The sequence below is a fragment of the Parasteatoda tepidariorum genome, chromosome 4 (assembly GCF_043381705.1).
Source record: "Parasteatoda tepidariorum isolate YZ-2023 chromosome 4, CAS_Ptep_4.0, whole genome shotgun sequence".
Taxonomy (NCBI): Eukaryota; Metazoa; Arthropoda; class Arachnida; order Araneae; family Theridiidae; genus Parasteatoda; species Parasteatoda tepidariorum.
This window is the reverse complement of record NC_092207.1, coordinates 25,901,332-25,921,000: the sequence shown is the minus strand read 5'-3', so window position 1 is coordinate 25,921,000 and position 19,669 is coordinate 25,901,332. Positions and strand designations below refer to the sequence as shown.

General features: G+C 29.6%; 1 protein-coding gene across 1 annotated transcript in view; it reads right to left on the bottom strand.

The window, feature by feature from the left end:
- Positions 1–19,669, bottom strand: part of LOC107438776 (C-Maf-inducing protein) — a 135,804-nt gene that overhangs the window by 47,498 nt on the left and 68,637 nt on the right. Inside the window, exon 4 of the mRNA XM_043047724.2 lies at positions 1,682–1,753. Within this exon, the coding sequence (XP_042903658.1) occupies positions 1,682–1,753 (72 nt within the window). The remainder of the gene's footprint in view (positions 1–1,681; positions 1,754–19,669) is intronic.

Here is a 19,669-nt window from a genome sequence, read left to right as displayed (position 1 = left end):
TTTTTTTTTTTTTTTTTGCTAAGACACGCTTGGAAATGTTTAAAAATTTGCTTATTTTAGTTCAAAACATAGTTGATAGCCTTCTAGATAAAAACTTCAAAGGATTTTTTGCTTAGGGCGACAGAATTTTTGTTTACATTGTTTAGTGTATATGCAAAAATATGCCTTATTTTTGACTAAAAATGACTAATTAAAAATATAGAATAAATTAACACGTTGAATGCCACGCTAATTTTACATCGCTTGTCCGTCTGGCCAAATAACTACAAACTAAATTGAAAACATTAGACAGATTTTGCTAGTTTTAGTGGTGGATAAAAATCTACTAAATTGAATTTATTAAATCAAAAATCACAATTAATAAATTACCACTTGAAAATATTTATTCGTTGTCCGGGGCAAGTTGGCATCTCTATGTATATGAATAAAACTATTTTTGTGTGTTCTACATTGCATTAGTTTCGTCACAATATTTTAGTAACGATAATAATATTTAAAAAAAAATTTAAAATTTACTCGAATTATGTGTTTCTAATAATCTTGGCTTCGCTGGTCACCGGTGACCCCCGTGGCGCTACGAACAAACTCAGTGCCGATCACCGTTGACCCCCATGGCATTCAACGTGTTAACAATAATTTTTTGGTAGTTCTATAATTTTTTATAAAAAAACATATATAATAGTTTAAAATTTTAACTAATATTTAAAAAAAAGTTGTCGAAACAAGTCTGATATCTTAATTTCTTTTGGCAATAATGCGGAATTAAATTCAGCTTGTTGAGGTCAGAAAAAGATTGAAACTTGTAATACCATTCTGCAGTATGTTCTAGATGAGATTTGAGTATATTTGTTAGAAGGAATATTGATTGACCATAAATCAGCTTTGGCTATAAAATTCTGGTATAAATTCTGCTTTATGTTATCAAAAAATAATTTCAACTTATTTAGTCTTACGAAATAGTGCCATAACAAGTTAGAAAATGGTCGAAATTTCTATCGAAAAATTCAATCCTAACACTTTCGAAAGTTAATAGTAAAAAGGTAGAGAAGTTTTCCAGAATAGAAAGATTTTGATGTATTATATGAACTCACAACTTGAGCTTACCAACTCACTGAAACTAATCGGTTGAACCACATTTGGGTTCACATTATTTCATTAAATTCTACTTGAAAAAAACTACACATAGAATAAAAACCGTAAATATCATTTTAAATCAGAATAATTTATTAAAAGGTGTTTTTCAAAATGCATATTTGTGCAAACAGAAAAGAGCATTCCTCTTCAATAATTGTATTTTATTTTATAACCGGCGTTGTTTTATTTTATAACAGTTGATTAAATTTTTGAGTTTGCGATAATCATGTTCAACTCCGTGGCCTTGCAATTTTGAACCTAACCCAGAAGGCAAAGGAACTTCCGGATCAAGCATTGGGACAAACTAGCCATCGTAGAGGACTTTTTAAAAGACTAACCCGGATTTGCGTTACATGGAGGGGAAAAGCACAAAAACCTCTCACGGTTAGCCCGATGGGAAGGGGATTCTAACCTGCGATCCTTCTACCACTGAGGATATTTTTACGTCAGCACTGTGGGCGGCGCAAGCCGGGAGCTGAATTCTTCTCACATGTCACCCCCTAACCTCTGCCTCTTCAATAATTAAAATAAGTAACCAAACACTCACTTTAAGCTCTTTAATGAAGATATCTGGCCGCCGTGTGTTAGACAGCAACCTTCGATACTTCAGCATATTTCTCTGAAAAGAAAAAAAAGAATAATTTAAATAAATTATACAGAATGTAGTAAAATAATTTAATGATAACATTTATGCATAAAGTACATCTAATTTAAAGTATATATTAATTTTTACATTTCAAGGTAATAAACATTTTTGTTAACTTTCAAATTCACATCATGCATAATTGACATAACAGTTTTAAATAGTTTATATCTATAACTTTGATATGCCATTTCAAAAAAATGAATAATTCAGATTTAAAATCGAAAAGCAGGAAAACTAAATCATTTCAAAATTACCTGCACAATAATTTTGAAATTTTACTTCTAAATAAAAACCATACACCAGTTTTTTTTCTTTTTTTTTGTTGAGAAAAGAACAATTTGAGTGGATTAAACTTAAATACTTCAGCGCTCATTAATATATAAAATCTGAAAACTACAAATAGCATTAAAAACGCTAGTATTAGGGCTATAAATTTCAATAAAACTGATAGTATATTTGTTTATGCATTACAAAAGGTAATCTTTAAAAAAAATAGCTAATAAAAATTATTATTTTAGAATTTTTTTTAAAAGAACAAAATTTTCAAATAAAATGAAAAAATAATAAAAAAGTCAATTTTTGCTTAAATACAGAGATTTAGTGAAATAAAAATCGATTGCTTTACGTATTAAATCCTACATAGCTAAACATTTAATTTCAGCCACATTGAGTAACCAAGGTTAATACCTTGGTAGTAAGGTAGTAATACCTTGGTACCAAGGTTAATACCATTCAACATTAACATAACACTAACATTTTCAAAGTTTGCAAACGCTAAATTTTACGACTTAGTTATATTTTAATGAAAATTTAGAAATAAATATTTCCTTTAAACTGCGCTAATTTGTTTGAAATAACAAAAAAAAAATTAAATACTAAAATAAGCACACAATTCGTAAGTCAGGAGTTGAATGCTTATTGTTACGTTTACAAAATAACACTGGTTTACAGTTATTAAACGCATACGATAAATATTATATGTTTACGCCTTATTTAGCACAAAAAATCCAAATCAGTATCATGTTTGACTCAAAAACGATCCAAATCTATGAGAAAAACATAATTAACACTAGACTGCCCAAGGAAGTCATTTTGACTGCTTTTTTATTTCAATTAGAAAAACAATGATGAAGCAATTTCTTAGAATTTTGTAACCTTTTGTACAACATATAATTTTTTTATTGTTAATATTTACCAATAACTTGTTATATAACTGAAAATAATATCAAAAATATTAAAAATTAATTTTAAACAAATTTTTTTATACATTTGTTATTCTTTCTCAATGCAGTCATTTTGACTGCTTTTGGGCAATATAGGTAGTTCAGTTTTTCTAGTGTTAAAGCAAAGACAAATTAAATCTATAAGAAACGCATTATTTATAATTAACACAAAAACTATTGAAATCTTTGACAAACATCTTTCATCTAAAACAAAAACCATCCAAATCTATGAAAAACATTATAATTAAATCAAAAACAATACAAATTTATGATATGTATCTCATATGTAACGCAAAAACAAGTGAAATCTCTGAATAATGTATTATAATTAGCACGAAAACAATTCAAGTCTTTGATAAACACCTTTGTAATCACAATGAATGAAACTTCAAATGAACGAAAAACAACAACAAAAGCAAAAAAGAATACTCACTATCCAATTCATTAGGAAATCGAGATAAGATCATTGAACAAATAACTAATTGAAAATCTTATTTGTTGCTAAGATTGAATCAAACATTCTAGAATGCAATTTCTTGATTCGTAATCGAGAAATCAAGAAAAAATTAAATGCCGTCATCAGAGAACTATTCATTTCATTTGACGTCACCTCAGGTGGATCAACTAAAAATTCCATAGTTATACACAAAACAATTCAGATTATTGACATTTCATTCCGTAATTTATCATATCAATATGACATGTTATTGATGATAACTTCAGTATATTCAGTCACTGGAATGAGATGTAGTGACGTATTTAAGATTGATGGTAATCTAACGACGGTAGGCAATTACTTTTCATAAAATGCATGCCCCAAAAATATTTGTTTTTAATTTCGAGAAATGAAATTTGACTAAAATGTGTTTTAAGCCAAAATCTATGAAATGTTCCCAAAAACTGTAGATGTAAGTAAATATAATGGTATAAAGTCTAAAAATATTTAAAAAAATAATTGGCTAGCAAAAGCATGAATAAAATAAAATAAACACATAAATAGGTAAACAATAAAATAAAAGCAGACGATAAATTAGAAGACTTTTTTTAGAGCAACAGAGTTGTTAGTTGTTTTAGAAATTCGTTTTGTTTTGTAATTTGAGTTTCATATAACCAGTTACGGGTTTTGCTAGTTTGTTTTATAATATTTTAACTATCCCGTACCGGGTACTTGATATTTGTTACTGTTTGTGTTGTTTGTGAATAAAAGCTTTTTTATAAGAAACAGAACTGTTATTTATATAGCTTGATACGTTACAACGGGTATCAAAAAATAGGATACGTAAATACGCTTAAATTATAGAATGATCTCCAAATAAATTGTTTAAGGAATATGGATTATTACGTATAAGACGTATTTCTGCATAAATATGAATTATTTAATGAGGAAAAAAAGATATAGTTAAAACTAACAAAAAAACCGCTGTCTCAAAATGATAGAAGATTCGAAAATAAAACATGATAGAAGATTCGAAAATAAAACAAGTTTTTTGTATTTTATTTTTATTATGACCGGCGTTAAACAGCCGACTCAATTCTGGATTTACGACTAGTAATAATCAAAGCCGCAGTCTTGTAATTTTGAACCCAATCCAGAAGACAAGGGAGCTCCTGGAACAAGTATTGGGACAAACTAATCATCATGGAGAAAGTTTTCGATGGAACTAAGCCGCATTTGCGTACCATGGAAAGAAAAACCACGAAAACTACCCACGGCAAAAGGATTATAACCCAATATTTTAATTAGAATTGAAATAAAGCCTGTTTTTATAACGTTTTTTTTATAGAAAAACGTACAGCAAGTTTATTATAACGTTTCTTATGAATGGATGAACAAAAGCGTTTAAGATGCAAATTACTTCACGAATGTAGTATAGAACAGAGTGCGTAGCCACATTTTTCAACAAGAACTAAGTACATTTTAAGTACTTTTTAAACACTCAAAAAATATTTTTAATCACTTTCCGAAAAAAATTAAATTCATAATTAGGATCTGTGCAGCAATAAAAAAAAAAATTTATCGTTGAAAATTCTTAATTTATAAACGTAATATGAATGAAATTTAAAATCGTTTTCAAAAACTTTACATAGCTAGTTTCTGATAAATATTGCAGAGAAAATTGTGAAAGTCGTACATTTCTTGCAATTTAAAACGACAATCGCAACGGCAAAGAAAAAATCTCTTTTTAAAAGATAGAAAATAAAGCACTTTTTACAAACCCCGAATAAAAAAAGCACCTATAAAGGCTTTTTAAAAACGTAAATCAAAAATAAGCATCTTTAAGCACTTTTTAAAAACGCTACGCATCCTGTAGAAGTTTGTGATCCCCTCATTCCAAATACATACTTTATAAAAGGACCTTTGGCTTCTAAACTAGGCAACAAATTCCGATTTTTATTTCCAATTAAAAGATACATGTTTGCAAGAACAAAAAGAAAAAAAAGAGGCCCAAATTTGCCTTAAAGTTTTACAAGACACATTTTGGGCTTCTTTTTTTAAAATATCACATCATCAAATATCAAATCATACTATATCTTTGCGTAGGATTTGAGAGTTTTAAGGCAGGAAATGCTTAGAGCGTATTAAGCTCTAAATAAAATAATTTGGTCAGAATTTGAATATGATCGTTGTTTAAAGAACCTGTCGATGACGAAAAAATAAAAGATTCTTTTTTCATGGACTTTATAATTCCACGTAATAAAAGTGACACAATTAAATATTTCAATATCAACCGATGCTTGAAAACGAATAATCAGTAGTGTTCTCCAATAGATACGTGACTCAGCGCACGAAAGGAAGAATCATGTACAGAAATTTGCACGCCAAATTGCAGATCCAACTTTTCTTTGCATTGTGTTAGAATTTCAGGTTGAATGGCAAAATGAAATTGCATGTTATGTACGTGACTAAATACCGATACATCATTGAAGTTGACTTTAAAATCAGTTCTAGTATAGATGATACAAAATACTTATGGATTTTTTTTTTTAAATTAAAGAAACCAGAAATGAATATTTAAATTTAATCTATTTGTTCGTGGCGTCATTTTAAAAGGACAGTTCCATTTTTCGATTGAGGTAAAACTGTAGTATAGCTCTAAATTAAATAACTTTTGATCCACGGAGCGGATTGTCACATATGGGAGCGGCTGAAAAATCATTCTCATTGTTTATTCAGGACAGTGGTCGAAAGTTCTGCCTCCTCAATGCTTATTTCCGAATTTCTTTCTTTTCACACTAAAAATAAAAATATATTTTTTTTAAAAGTCGCATTTTTAAATGTTTATCTCTCAAGAACTATTTGATCGATTCCGCTCAAATTTTGGATTTTGACATTTGAAAATTAGTTACATTTTAGTTAACAGTGACGAATGTTGTAAAAATTTGTATGTCTTATAATTAATAATGAAATAAACAATGAAATATTAAGTTATTATAAAAAAATATTTCTTGCATAGAATTATTTTTTAATAAACTAATTTGTGCAAAAATGCTTCGATTAGCAAATTATTTAGTTGACTACAAAACAAATATTGGATGAAACTTTCGAACGCTTTCCTTCCTAAACTCTTGTGGTCTAAATTGCGGCTACTTCCCAATTTTTTGAGGGTTAAGAATCCAAATCTATCAATAAAAAAACGCGTGTTTATACAGAGAAAGTGCAAATTCTATGTCTGATCTTGTGATTTAAAATATTAGCAAAAATATTTTAGGTTAGTTCCTCAAATCATTAATATTCAATCTTAGAATGAGAAAATCCGACCGTTAGATTAATTGTTATTCATGTGATTCATATGATATTTCGTACAAGTTTTTCATCATTATGCATTATTTTGCTGAAATGTAATAGTTCCCTATAACACAATATAAGAGCATTAAAAAAAAGTACATTTGAATCTAAAGTCAAAGCCCGATGCCATTTAAGAAAAAAACAAATAAATAGATACATAAAATAATTAATAAATAAATAAAAAACTAAAGTGATACGTAGCAAAAAGAAATTCTATTTGATGTTACTAAATGAGTGTTATCCCTTTTCTCAATAAGTTCGTACAGATCACTTTCTGCGACTGAGCATAAAAATGCAAAACCAAACATCATTTTTTTTTCGTTTTGAAATATATTTTATTTCAAAAGATTATCTCATGAATTTTTTACAGTCATTTATATTAAGCCACTTGAAAAAACATTTCAGTTATTGATTTACAAAAATGAGGAAACAGGAAAATGCTCATTTGACGTAAATTGACAGAATTGAAATTGAAAACCTCAACATACGATTTGAGAATTCTGAATTAAGGAAATAACGTTTGTTTACTGAAATATATATACATATATTTAAAATATTATTTTAAATTGCTTTCCTCCATACTATATTTTCATATACAAATAAAATTAGAAAACCGAATGTCAAGTCTTTTATACAGAAATGCTTATTTACTGTAACGTTGTGTCAGTGTTACATATTATGTGTTAGCAAATGCGGAAATTACCCTCTATTTTAGGATTAGAAATTATTTCAATTAATATATTTATCAATTCTCCTATATTACAGTTGTAAATCGGAAATACAATTAAAAACTATAATTTTGATAGTGACAAGTTGAAAATATATTTGGTTCATTTGATTGCATTATATTTTACGGGCTCAAGTTGCAAATCAGAAACACAATTAGGAAAAATAATTTTGATAGTAACAAGATGAAAATATATTTGGTTCATTTGATTGCTTTACCGGCTCAAGTTGTAAATTGGAAACACCATTTGAAAAAATAATTTTGATAGTGACAAGGTAAAAAATATATTTGGTTCATTTGATTGTAAAATATTTTACCCGCTCAAGTTGCAAATCAGAAACACAATAAGGAAAAATAATTTTGATAATGACAAGGTGAAAATATATTTAATTCTTTTAACTGCATAGCGTTTTGTAGTACAGTGGATATGCTTTTTCCTTCTTATAAAATAATTTATTCACGAACCAGCCTCACTTACATGAATATTTAGAATGACATGAAGCAATGTGAAGTAATTAAAGTAATTTAATTTGGTGATCAGAACCAAACAAAAACCTCAATATTCACATAACCAATAATAGATATAGAAAATGAAGAATAACAATCAATGCACACGAAAAAAATAATAAGCATGAAAACTACAAATTTCTGAAGAAAAATCAGACAATTTCAGATAAGAAAATTAATTAAATGTTAATAGCTGTCCAGGTATTATTTCTAATTTAATCCGGTGGTTCGGCAATCTATGACGGGGTTAATTTACTGATATTGGATAATGTATATTGGATTATCCATCCGTATAATGTTTTTTTTTTTTTTTGGTCAAATGTAATGCGCAATCTAAAGTTAAAGTAAAGTGATGCGACCACCTGCAAATATTTTTCTGAAGAGAAAAATTTCAAAATTACCCTCTTGTAAAAAAAATATCGCCGACCACTAGGCTAGACGAAACGATCTGCCTAGTAGATTTAAAGTAATTTCTTTGTCATTAATCTTTTGTCAACTTACAATGTAGTCTTCTTTCCCAATTATTCGGAGTTTTCAGCGAAATTGCTTATGCTAATTTTGATCTCAACTAAAACAAATGTTTTGCAAAATTTAAAAAATAATCTTGTCAAGTCTGAAACTTATTTTAATTAAGTCAATATCAATTGGTCCTCTATTTAATTGCATGAAAATGAATTACTTGATAACGAAAATTTCGTTCTCAATTACACTAAACTCTATAACCTATAATTTAAAAATTTTAACAAAAAATAATCTTCTTAAATCCAGGGCCAATTTATGTTTAATTACAATAAATCGGATCATCTATTTAGCTAAAAACGAATTTGCTGAATAAGGAATATTTTGTTCTCAGCTAAGTCGAATATTTTGTAAGACTTTTAAACTTTCTTACAAAAAAATGAACTTGTCAAATCTTGGACGATATTGGTACGAAGTAACGGACTATGTAAAGGACTAATTAAATTACAATAAATTAGTCCTTTACTTAGTTATATGAAAATCAATTGAATATCTATAAGCCTTTATACAATCTATTGCTTTTTATAAAAGAAGCATGGTTTCTTTTTAACTACACCTCTGATTCAAATTATTAGAATAATTTAAAAAATCGATATTAAAAAGTCACTATTTTATTAATTTATTTTTAACTTGCTAAAATTAAATAACAAATTTAACGACTTAAAGCTACATATTTCATGGTATTTTTAAACATTAAAAAAAAAATAAGGCATAAATTAATTCGACAATTTAGTTTTGTAAAAAATCAAAATTTAAGAATAAAATTTTATGTGGTCCAAAATATTAAAATATTTCATTATAAATACTAAAATTCAATTATAAATAAGGAAATAAAAAGTTGCTTTATTTTACAGCATCGTCTTTAGCTTTGATCACTAAAAATAACCGATCTTGCATGCAATAAATAAAGCATTTTTTTCACATTAATCCAAGTAGACTTACTGCTCACCACCAGTTCAGTTTTGTTCGTAGGAGCAATTTCTTGCAGTTTTTTTTTACTATCTCCCATAAATTTTCAATTGGGTTAAGATCTAGTGAATCAGCTGGCCACGATAGCACTGTAAATTTGAGTTGCTACTGTCAGATTCTAGTTTTGATGCATGAGGCGAAGCTAAATCTTGTGGAAAGATAAAATTTCAAAAGCTTCTGCGAGACTTAACAGAAAACTGAGGACGCAGTTAAAAAAATATCGATTCTACAAGAGTACGATATTTTCATCGGAAGTGGAAAGAAAAAAGAACTAATGTTTCTAAATAAAAATTGTTAAAGCGTCTTCATAAATTTAAGTTTCAACGTTGTGCTTCAAAAACAAAACCACTTATGACTGTAAAACAAAAGCTTGCAAGAAGATGCAAATCAAGATTGTTATGGGGTTTGAAAGATTGGAAAGTGATATTTAATGACGAAAGTATGTTTTGTGTGTCTTATGGCAATTAAAGCGTTCGAGTTAGTAGAATGAAAAAATACAGAAAGCATGAAACATTTAATATAGAGTGCTTGGAATTTTCGGTAGTTAGCAGCCAGTGTGATGTCATGGAGTTGCACTAGCGCAAACAGACATGAAAGGGTTATGAATTCTCAAAGAAAAATTTAATTCAGATACCTATCAAAATATTCTCGAGTATTGAATGATTTCATCATCAGAAGACTTGTTCGAAGATTATTTTATTTTCGAAGATGATCTTATTTTCAAAAAATTATTTATCTTCAGCTCATACATCAAAGTTAACTGGGATAAGGCTAAAGATCTTAACCCAACTGAAAATTTATGAGAGACAGTAAAGAAAAAATTACAAGAAGTTGCTCATAGGAACAAATCTGAACTGGTGGAGATATTAAGTCTACTTGGGCTAATGTGGCAACAAAAAAAAAATTGCTTATTCCATGCAAGATCGGTTAGATTTAGTGATCAAAGGCAAAGGCAATGCTGCAAAATATAAACAAATTTGTTTCTCCATTTACAATTCAATTTTAGAGGTTATAATGAAATATTCTAATATTTTGGACCACATAAAACTATATTCTTTTATTTTGATTTTTTTCAAAAATGCTGTGAAATATGTAGATTTTACTCAGCAAATTAGTAATTTAATTTAAGCAAGTAAAAAAAATAATAAAAAAATAAAATTAAGATAATTTTTAGTGTCAAATTTATTAATTATTCTAACATTCTGATTCATAGCTGTAGTTCTAAAAAAATAACATTTCGTATCGTAAAACATTTCAGGAATTGAAAATCCATCTAAATGATCGAAATAGATACAAAGTTTCAAATATGGAAAAAAAACTCTGCTTACCGTTTTGTTTGGCATTCTCCAACCACAAGCAACTAAGCAAATATCTGAGCTCCTATGCTTACTTATCCCAAACAAAACTCATCGACAACGTCACAACAAACTAGCCAAAACAAATGTCGCATTCAATAACAAAAGAACTTTCGTCGAAGTATTTTGAAATTCACTTGAAATTTGATAACAATTCTTTTTTTGTCATAAAAGACAATGAAGAAGTCCGACTTTTTTTCTTAAATATATCACGCCCTACAAAGGACAACTTCTCCCAACATCTTATTTTATAGTTTGAATCAATTTTGATACAACCTTGATCAGGTTATATATATGCTCACTTAAATGCTTGATTGGCTTTGATTTATGCAATGCATATCGATAACCGGAAATTACGGATGAATCGGACGTACTTTGAAAACAATGGAGAAATAAATCGCTTAAGACAGAAGTCAACAAAAGAGAGAAAGTTAGGTAAAGATTGTGCTGAAGATTTTCCACAAAATAAACTGTTTGGACGTCTTTACATGAGAATGATCTACTTTTGCTCGATAAGGAAGTAATCGAAAAACCTTCAGCGAAAATAAAATTTGAATAAAACAAAAAAATGGTGAGTAAATTACACTTGAAGAAAAACCAATTTTAAAGAAACACTGAGTAAATTAGTTTCTTGGAAGACGAAATTAAGTAAAACGAATGTTAGATGCGATTTGAATCAAACAAATCAGCTCTCTTAAGTGGCTTGAAATATTAATGATTTAATTACCAACTATAATGGGGGCTAAAATATCAAAGTAATTCGAATAAATCTATTAAATTTATTAAGATGAACATGAAATAGAAATTATATAAATACTACTAGTCTTTGGTGACCAACTTAGTAACCTTTCAAAACTATCTTGTACGACATATAAATCTAATGTACAGCAAAACTGCATTAAAATATTAAAATTTTTTAACCTTTCCTCTAATCCAGACTCCTTAGTTAGTTTTAAACAATTTATTAACCAAATTTTTCACCGTCTGGCTGTTGCCCACGCGAAAGTACTTTGATTTCAATTTTAACTATTTAATTAAAATTTTTCTGCACAGCCATTTTAAAAAGAATCAGAAATAAATCTAAATAACTTCGTGACCAAGTTTTATTTCTAAAAAAAATTCAAAATTATCAAATATAGTATAGCCAATAGATGGAGAAGTACCCGAATTTATGAAGTCACATAAGAGAAATATGCACACACTATATATATCAATTTAATTTCTATCCTCTTTGGCAGTGTTTCCCAAAGTGTGGTACGCGTACCTCTAGAGGTACGGGAACATTTTAACGGGGGTACGCGTTCTTATGCGAAATATTTTGCAACAAACGAAAATTTCAAAAAAATTTATTTAAAAACAAAGCTAGCCATGAAAATTTACGATTACGTATTTTTTATTGACTACTTTTTGCAGAGTTAACAGTTAATAATTAGTGGTGTCAACAGCCAGTTGTGATATTTAACTTTTGTGCAATTTTTTATAGGAAAAAATACATTCATTTTTTTATTAGTTGTACTCAGCGTTACGAAAAATCTAGAAAGGGTACGTGAAAGTCATAAGTTTGGGAAACACTGCTCTTAGGTGACATTGGTTCAAATTCCAGGTATAGCTGGTCAATTCAAAAAGTATTACACTCTAGTATTACACAGACGTAAAATATTGCTAGTGTCAGACGGGTTATAATCATCTTGTCATCGGGCTAACCATGGGAATTTTTTGCGTTTTTCCTTCCCAAGTAACGCATATGTGGACGAGTTCCATCGAAATGCCCTCCACAAAAATGCGTTTTCTTGTTTGATTCGGTAGTTCCTCATTTTCTGGGTGATTTCAAAATTATAAGGCTACTGAGTTGAACACCGGTGATCCTTTTTAGCACCGGTGAGTTTCTAAAGAAAATATTAAGTTATTTCAGTGATTAGAAAGATTTCGCAAAGCGTTTTAGTTCCTCTTGATTTGAACGATATTTGAACTTCACGGCGCATGCGTAAAAATGTTCCTACAAATCACAGTATCACTAATAAGTGTTAGAAAATAAGATTAGCATTTAACATTAGTGCTAAACACTATCCATAATCTCTCTATTGTCAAAGTGAGTAAGAATCGTCGATTGAATAACTAACTTCCACCTAAACAAATAAATAATCAAAGAGATTTAAATCAATAGAATCAGATTGTCCATAAAAGGAGTTATTAAAGTTAAAACAAGAATTAAAGGAATTATGGGGACAGTATGAAAGAAAAAGGGGAATGTCTGGAATTTTGTGAATTTACAAAGCAAAATTCACATTTGTTTTTCCTTTTAAATCTTCATACTTTTATTGAAATGTTTTCTCTAAAAAAATCCGATTTTTCTTTAAAAAAATTGGATAAAAGTAATTTAAGTGAACGCATTAAAAATAAGAAATTTCTTTAAAATTATATATATCTCATTACAAATACCATAACATTACTTTTTAAATGATCGCTAACTTTACAGAGTCATTAGAAACAGCAGAGTAATTCCCATCTTCCCTTACATAATTATCTTTATTGTGGTAACTAGAAACTGACAGCATATGATAATTATTCATCTCCATCTTGCCCAAGGCACCGAATATAATGATGGTGACGAGTCTTGATCAAGTACAAGGCTTAGTTCCACTTAATTCATGCATGTCAATCTGAAGCTGTTATTTCTCACCTCGCGTTTGGAGAATGCATTACCAAAGCCTCTTAGATAAGTCTTCTCTAGGAGGCTTTGGCATTACCCGAGGAGATGAGGAAGAAAGAAAAAAAAACTCTTTAAGAAGACATTAATTGGACATAAACTTCATATCAACATTTTCTGATACTAGTTTATTGGGTCAAATTGACATTTCTGTCGTTCAGTTAACTTTAATTCAGACTTGGAAGCAATTTAAAAAATATACTTAGGTCTCGCCTTAATTAAGCATTTACCCTCAGGTATTTATTTTTCGAATGCGGACAAATGTCGAAGATATATATGGTTTGTTCACAGTTATGATATTTAAGAAAAGATGAGTGAAAATGCATATGCTTTGAACTTTGAACTTTTTATGTGAACTTTTCTAGTGTTTCCGTCTGAACTGCTATTTAATAAATGTTATTTCAAATACTTATAGTGGACGGCTGAGAAATGTGCAGTTTGCTTATAGTGGACTCAAATTTCTTTTTTCAGATATTTAAATTAGTCGCAAAATTCTTAGTCAATGTGATAAGTTCCGAATTGTATAATAGTGACTTTTGATATTAAAAAAAATAATGAATATAAAATTAAAAATTATTTCCAAAGAGTGTTTTACTTTCTAACCCATGATCCCTCTACCACTGAGGTTATTTCATGTCAGCACTGAGGTCGGTGCAAGCCGGATGCGGAATTCGTATCGACCAGCCATCGCCGGGATCGAACCCCGGTTCACCTCGTTGGAAGGGGAACGCTCTATCACCTGAGCCATCGTGGCTCTTGTATCAAGCATTTTATTTTATTTTTATAACCGTCGACCGACCGACCCAATTTTTAGGTTTACGACTACTAATGTTGAACTCCGTAGCCTTGTAATTTTGAACCCAATCCAGAAGACAAGAGAACTCCTGGATCCATTATTGGGAGAAATTTGCATTCGTGGAGAACTTTTTTGACGGAACTAACCCGCATTTGCGTTAGATGGAGAGGAAGACCACGAGAACCTCCCACGGTTAGCCTGACAGCGAGGAAATTCTAACCCGTGATCCATTTACCACTGAGGATATTTCATGTCAGCACTGTGGTCGGTGTAAGCCGGATGTGGAATTCGTATCTACCAGCCAACGCTGTGATTCGAACCCGGTTCACCTCATTGGAAGGCGAACGCTCTATCTCCTGAGTCATCGCGGCTCTTGTATCAAGCATTGTTAAAAACTTGCTTTCATGAAAGACTTTTTTAATGAAACTAACCAGCATTTGCTTTACATGGGAAGGAAAATCATGAAAGCGTCCCGCCGTTAGGCCTACAGCAAAGGGACTCTAACCCATGATCTGTCTACCGCAGGAGATATTTTTACGTCAGCACTATGATCGAAACGAGCCGGGAGCAGAATTCATGCAACCAGCCATAGGTGGGATTGAAACATGAGTCACCTCATTGAGAGGCGAGTGCTCATGGAATTTTATAGCTAAGTTTTATTGCTGAAATCAATAATACGAATTGTTCCAGATATCGGCACGTGGATGACCGAATTTGAACTTGCGAGAGTTAAGAAATTTTTTTAGGAGAGCGATGATTTATGAAACCTATTATTATATTAAGATCCAAGTAATGGTTTAATATTTCGATTATACGTCAAAAAAAAGGAAGATAAATTTAAATACTCTTTTATATAACTATTTAAGGATAAACACTTATAAAAAATTGTCTCAGCAAACATCTTCATTGAACATTTTATTTCAAAATAAAACAATTAATGAACTTCAAAATTCAACAATAGAGAAATATGTTTCGTTGATAGCCATTGTCAACGTTTACAATAGTTGTTTTTCGTTTTCATTTCAATGAAAACCAAAATTATTTCACAAGTCGCATGCATAGACTAAAAAAAAAAATTCTTAATTGATTTCTCGAGTTCTTCAACTGCCTGGCTATAAGTCAAGTTTTAAGACAATTATCGATAAAAACGATTGTTTTTCGTTAATTTTTCTATTATATAAATTATAAAAAACAACTGCTAGTAAACTTTATTTATTAAATTTTAGTTCCGTTATTGGAAGGTCGATGATTTAGGATTCCACAATCAAAATGAATTGGATACCGCTGTAGCAGACGATTTTTCACCCGATCCTGCTGTGTCTTAATCTTAATTTTTGAATTGGTTCATATTTCTGGTAGCAATTCAACATTTAAAGGCTTTTTTTTTATGTATATATATAAATTTAATTTTCATCGGAAAAAATCAGAATTATATTACATATTTACATCTAAAGAATGCAAAATAAAATTTCAAAAAATGCGCTATCAATTTTGTATAACCCAACATATGAAACAAAATTAAAGTATCAAAAACAAAATTGAATGCGAAAAAAAAAGGAACAAATCATTTTAAGTTTAGATAAATTCATTCACATCTAACCCCCTTTTTCCAAGGAAGTCCGGAATAGGGTGTTCTCCATAAAACATTCAAATTTCGCAACAATTTTCAGCACACGTTCCCCTCTCAGCTGGCTTGTAAAAGCCACACTTTACCCCTCAATTTGTCATAACTCTGGCGCCAGCATCGATTCACGGTAAGTCACCTGTATCCTTTTGCTTTTGGCGAAAAAACCGTAAAATCCTTCCAAAGTTTGAAGCATGGCATACGGTAGCCAGGTGTTTAACGGCTTACCTGTGTTATCCGGCAGGTGAAGACACCAATCCATACCCCCCGCCTCATCTCCCTACCACTGCCGCGAAGCATTCGTCATTTTCAGGTAAATGCTTGGAATCTAAAACTGGCGACTTAACGCATTAACGGTCTCGCCTATTTGATTCCAAATGGCGAAAATAGAGATACGAGAATTTCGGAATCGTTTGGAATGTTTATAAAGCTTCATAAACAAATAAAAGTGGTCACTTAAAATTCTTGTGTTTGAGGCCCCGCAGAAGTTCGGGTCGCAGTTGTAAAAGGTGATTTATGATACCTGGCAACTATTATTTAGTTCCGCGCAGCTTTTATTTAATTCTTATGTTCTACAAATATAGCAAAAAGAAAACAAATGCGTGTAGTCTAAAATCTGTAACGGATTTATACTTTAGTGAATAAAATAGAATTGTTAGTGAATTTTTTTTTGAATTTTTTCTGCGTAATTATGAAAAAATTCTAACCCTTGATATTAAAAACATGCAAGTAAAACGCGCAAATGTTTGTTGAATTTGTTTCGTAATGTGTGAATCGATAAACATTAAGATTCGCAAACATTGTATTCGCAAGAACATGCAAGACAAAATGGTATTGCGAAAATGTTCGAATTTTAATACGATTTTTTTTTAAGTATATTCTTTATTACGTATAATAATACTATATTCTTTATTTTTTCTTATAGTATATTCTTTATTATTTGTTTTAAAAAAACGGAAAATTATCGTGGAAAATATCAATTAAGTAACTAAATGATTAAAATATAAGCCGTAATAACACAATTAACAGCAGTAAATGAAATTATTTTTTTCACAAATAATTTAACAACGTTAAGATTGGTTAAAATAAACTTTGTTTATGTCTCCAAAATTTAATAACACGAGCCGATTTAGGTTACATAGTTTAAGAAATTCCGATACAAAAAAAAAAAACTTAAATATGTTGATCAACACTCTGTACCTATTTTATTTTGATTTCTGTTCCCACTATACCTTTTATCATTATGTAAATATGTATACAAATCCAATATCATAAATCATTTAGGCAAAATTTTCTTTCTGTACACCTTGAGCTGATTTTTAAAAAAAATTCTATTTGCAAGTAACTTTCAAACTGCAATTATTTTCTCTAGTTACTCAGGTTGCTTAGCGAAATTACTCAACAAAAAATTAGCACATTTTAAGCACTCAAAAAATATTTTTAAGCACTTTAAAAAATATCATAACTAGGCAAGGTTGGAAAGTTTTTGACAATTGACGGTTTTATCTTGTTTTAACCGTCATGTCGGAAAAAAAAAAACCTTTTGGCATTGTTTTTGACCATTGTCAAAAATCATGAAATTTTGAATCATGTAAAACTAATGGCGTTTTCATACACTACGGACTGACAATACACCGAAATAGATTGATTGGGTTTGAATGAATTGTGAAAACGTTGAATAGAACAATGTGAAATGTGTCTTCTTGCATAATTCGTAGCGAAAATCATCATGGTAAAGGAAAAATCTCATTCTGAAAAAAGGAAAATTAAGCACTTTTTAAAAACACCCAATAAAAAAAGCACTTTTAAGGGCTTTTAAAAAACGAAAATAAGCACCTTTAAGCACTTTTTAAAAACGCTACGCACCCTGTTACATGTTAAATAGTGAATAAAACTCGCTTCTAAAATACTCCTTCATTATTTCCGAAATTAATATTTTAACAAACTTTCAAAAGAGATAAATAAAAACAAGTCATCAGAATTGTAGAAAGTGAGCTTCGATTCACCTGTTTTATTGGCGAAGTGAATGACGTAAGCAACCACCAGGATGCATGAATGTGATTCACTAAAGGGAATGACCTACGTCCATTTCTTTTTGTTCTATATAACGGAACTTCCGTGTTGGGTTTTTTTTTTTTTTTTTTTTTTTTTTTCTTTTCTGAAAGGATGCAGGACCCTTGACAAATTTGACAAGTCAAAAACATGGGGTTCTTGAACTATTCCATTCATAGAATTTCTGCAGATCAGTATGCCGAATTCACATGATACATGTAACTTTTTATTTTTTATGCTTTGATATCTTATTTAAAGAAAACGGTTTGTAAACTGTATTGATTTTTATTTGAAAATAACAAACATTTAAAAAAAAAATTAAAAGTAGAAACATTCACTTTTATTTTACTTGTATTTTATTTACGAATACAATTCGTAAATAAAAAGGGAAAAATAAAGCAAAGAAACGTAGTTTTTAAAATTGTTAAAGGCAAACTTTGAATTTCCGAACATGTTCCATTAAAATTAACGTTAGAAATATAATAATTTTATCAATTCCAAAATATAATCTTTTAAATTCCATTGATTAAAAATCTAATTTTTAACTTTTGTAAAATGGCATGAGTGTTTTTTGAGTCTTAACAACCCTCGGAAATGCTTCACATTTTCAAATTTTTTGTTGCAAAAAAACGCTGAAATTCTGAAAGTTGTACGATTAAGAAATTGTAAAAAATTATAAGCTTATAAATGAGTAACATTGAAGCAAACAATCATAGATAATTAACATATAAAGTAATAACATAAAAAATTAGCAAAAAAAAAAATAACGGATTGTTCCAATTTAAAATTTAAACAATTAAAATAGATTCATGAATTAAATTGATTTTTACGGGTCTCTAATTTTAGCAACCTTAGGCATTTCTAAGCAGAACACGACTTCATGACGTTACTAGGGGACTGCGTCACACCCCTAGAGGCGTATGAATGCCCAGGACAAACACTTCGATTAAGATGCTACTGAAAAGAATAGTGCAATCCCTGATAAATAGTGCGAAAATAAATAAATAAATAAAAACCTTAGAAAGATATAACTTTTAAATATGTATGCAGTAAGATATATTGACATAGATACATTGATACAAAGATAGATTGGTATAATGAAAGACAAAGAAAATCTCATTGTGAAAAAAAATATTTAAAAAGTGCTTTCTTTTCCGCAGATTATATTAAAACGTATCTTAAATGTAAGGAATATTTAAAATTCTATGAATTTAACCAAAAACAAAAATGTTGTAATTAAATTTCTTTGAAAATCATATATGATTTTTCATAAAATATTTTGCTAGTGAGTAATGCTTATGTAAAAAAAAATGCATCGCATAATAACAATAACAGCAACAGATTTAAAATATCAGAGTCCTTAGTGATCAAATAGATGTCCCTTTGGTTGCGTGCCTGGAGTTATTCCCCGCTTCCCCCTGCTCCCTCCCCTTGCACGCACGTCAATGCTCGCTTCGTTGCCAACTCCTGCTATTTATTCGTTATCACTTTTGTTGCTTAACCCCAAAAACAGACTGCTTCTTTCAAAATCAGTGCAATCGAATAATGAAATAAAAATATTTTAAAAGTGCAAAATATAAAGAGCAGCAGAGCGCAACAAAGTGTTCATGTTCTCAGTCACCT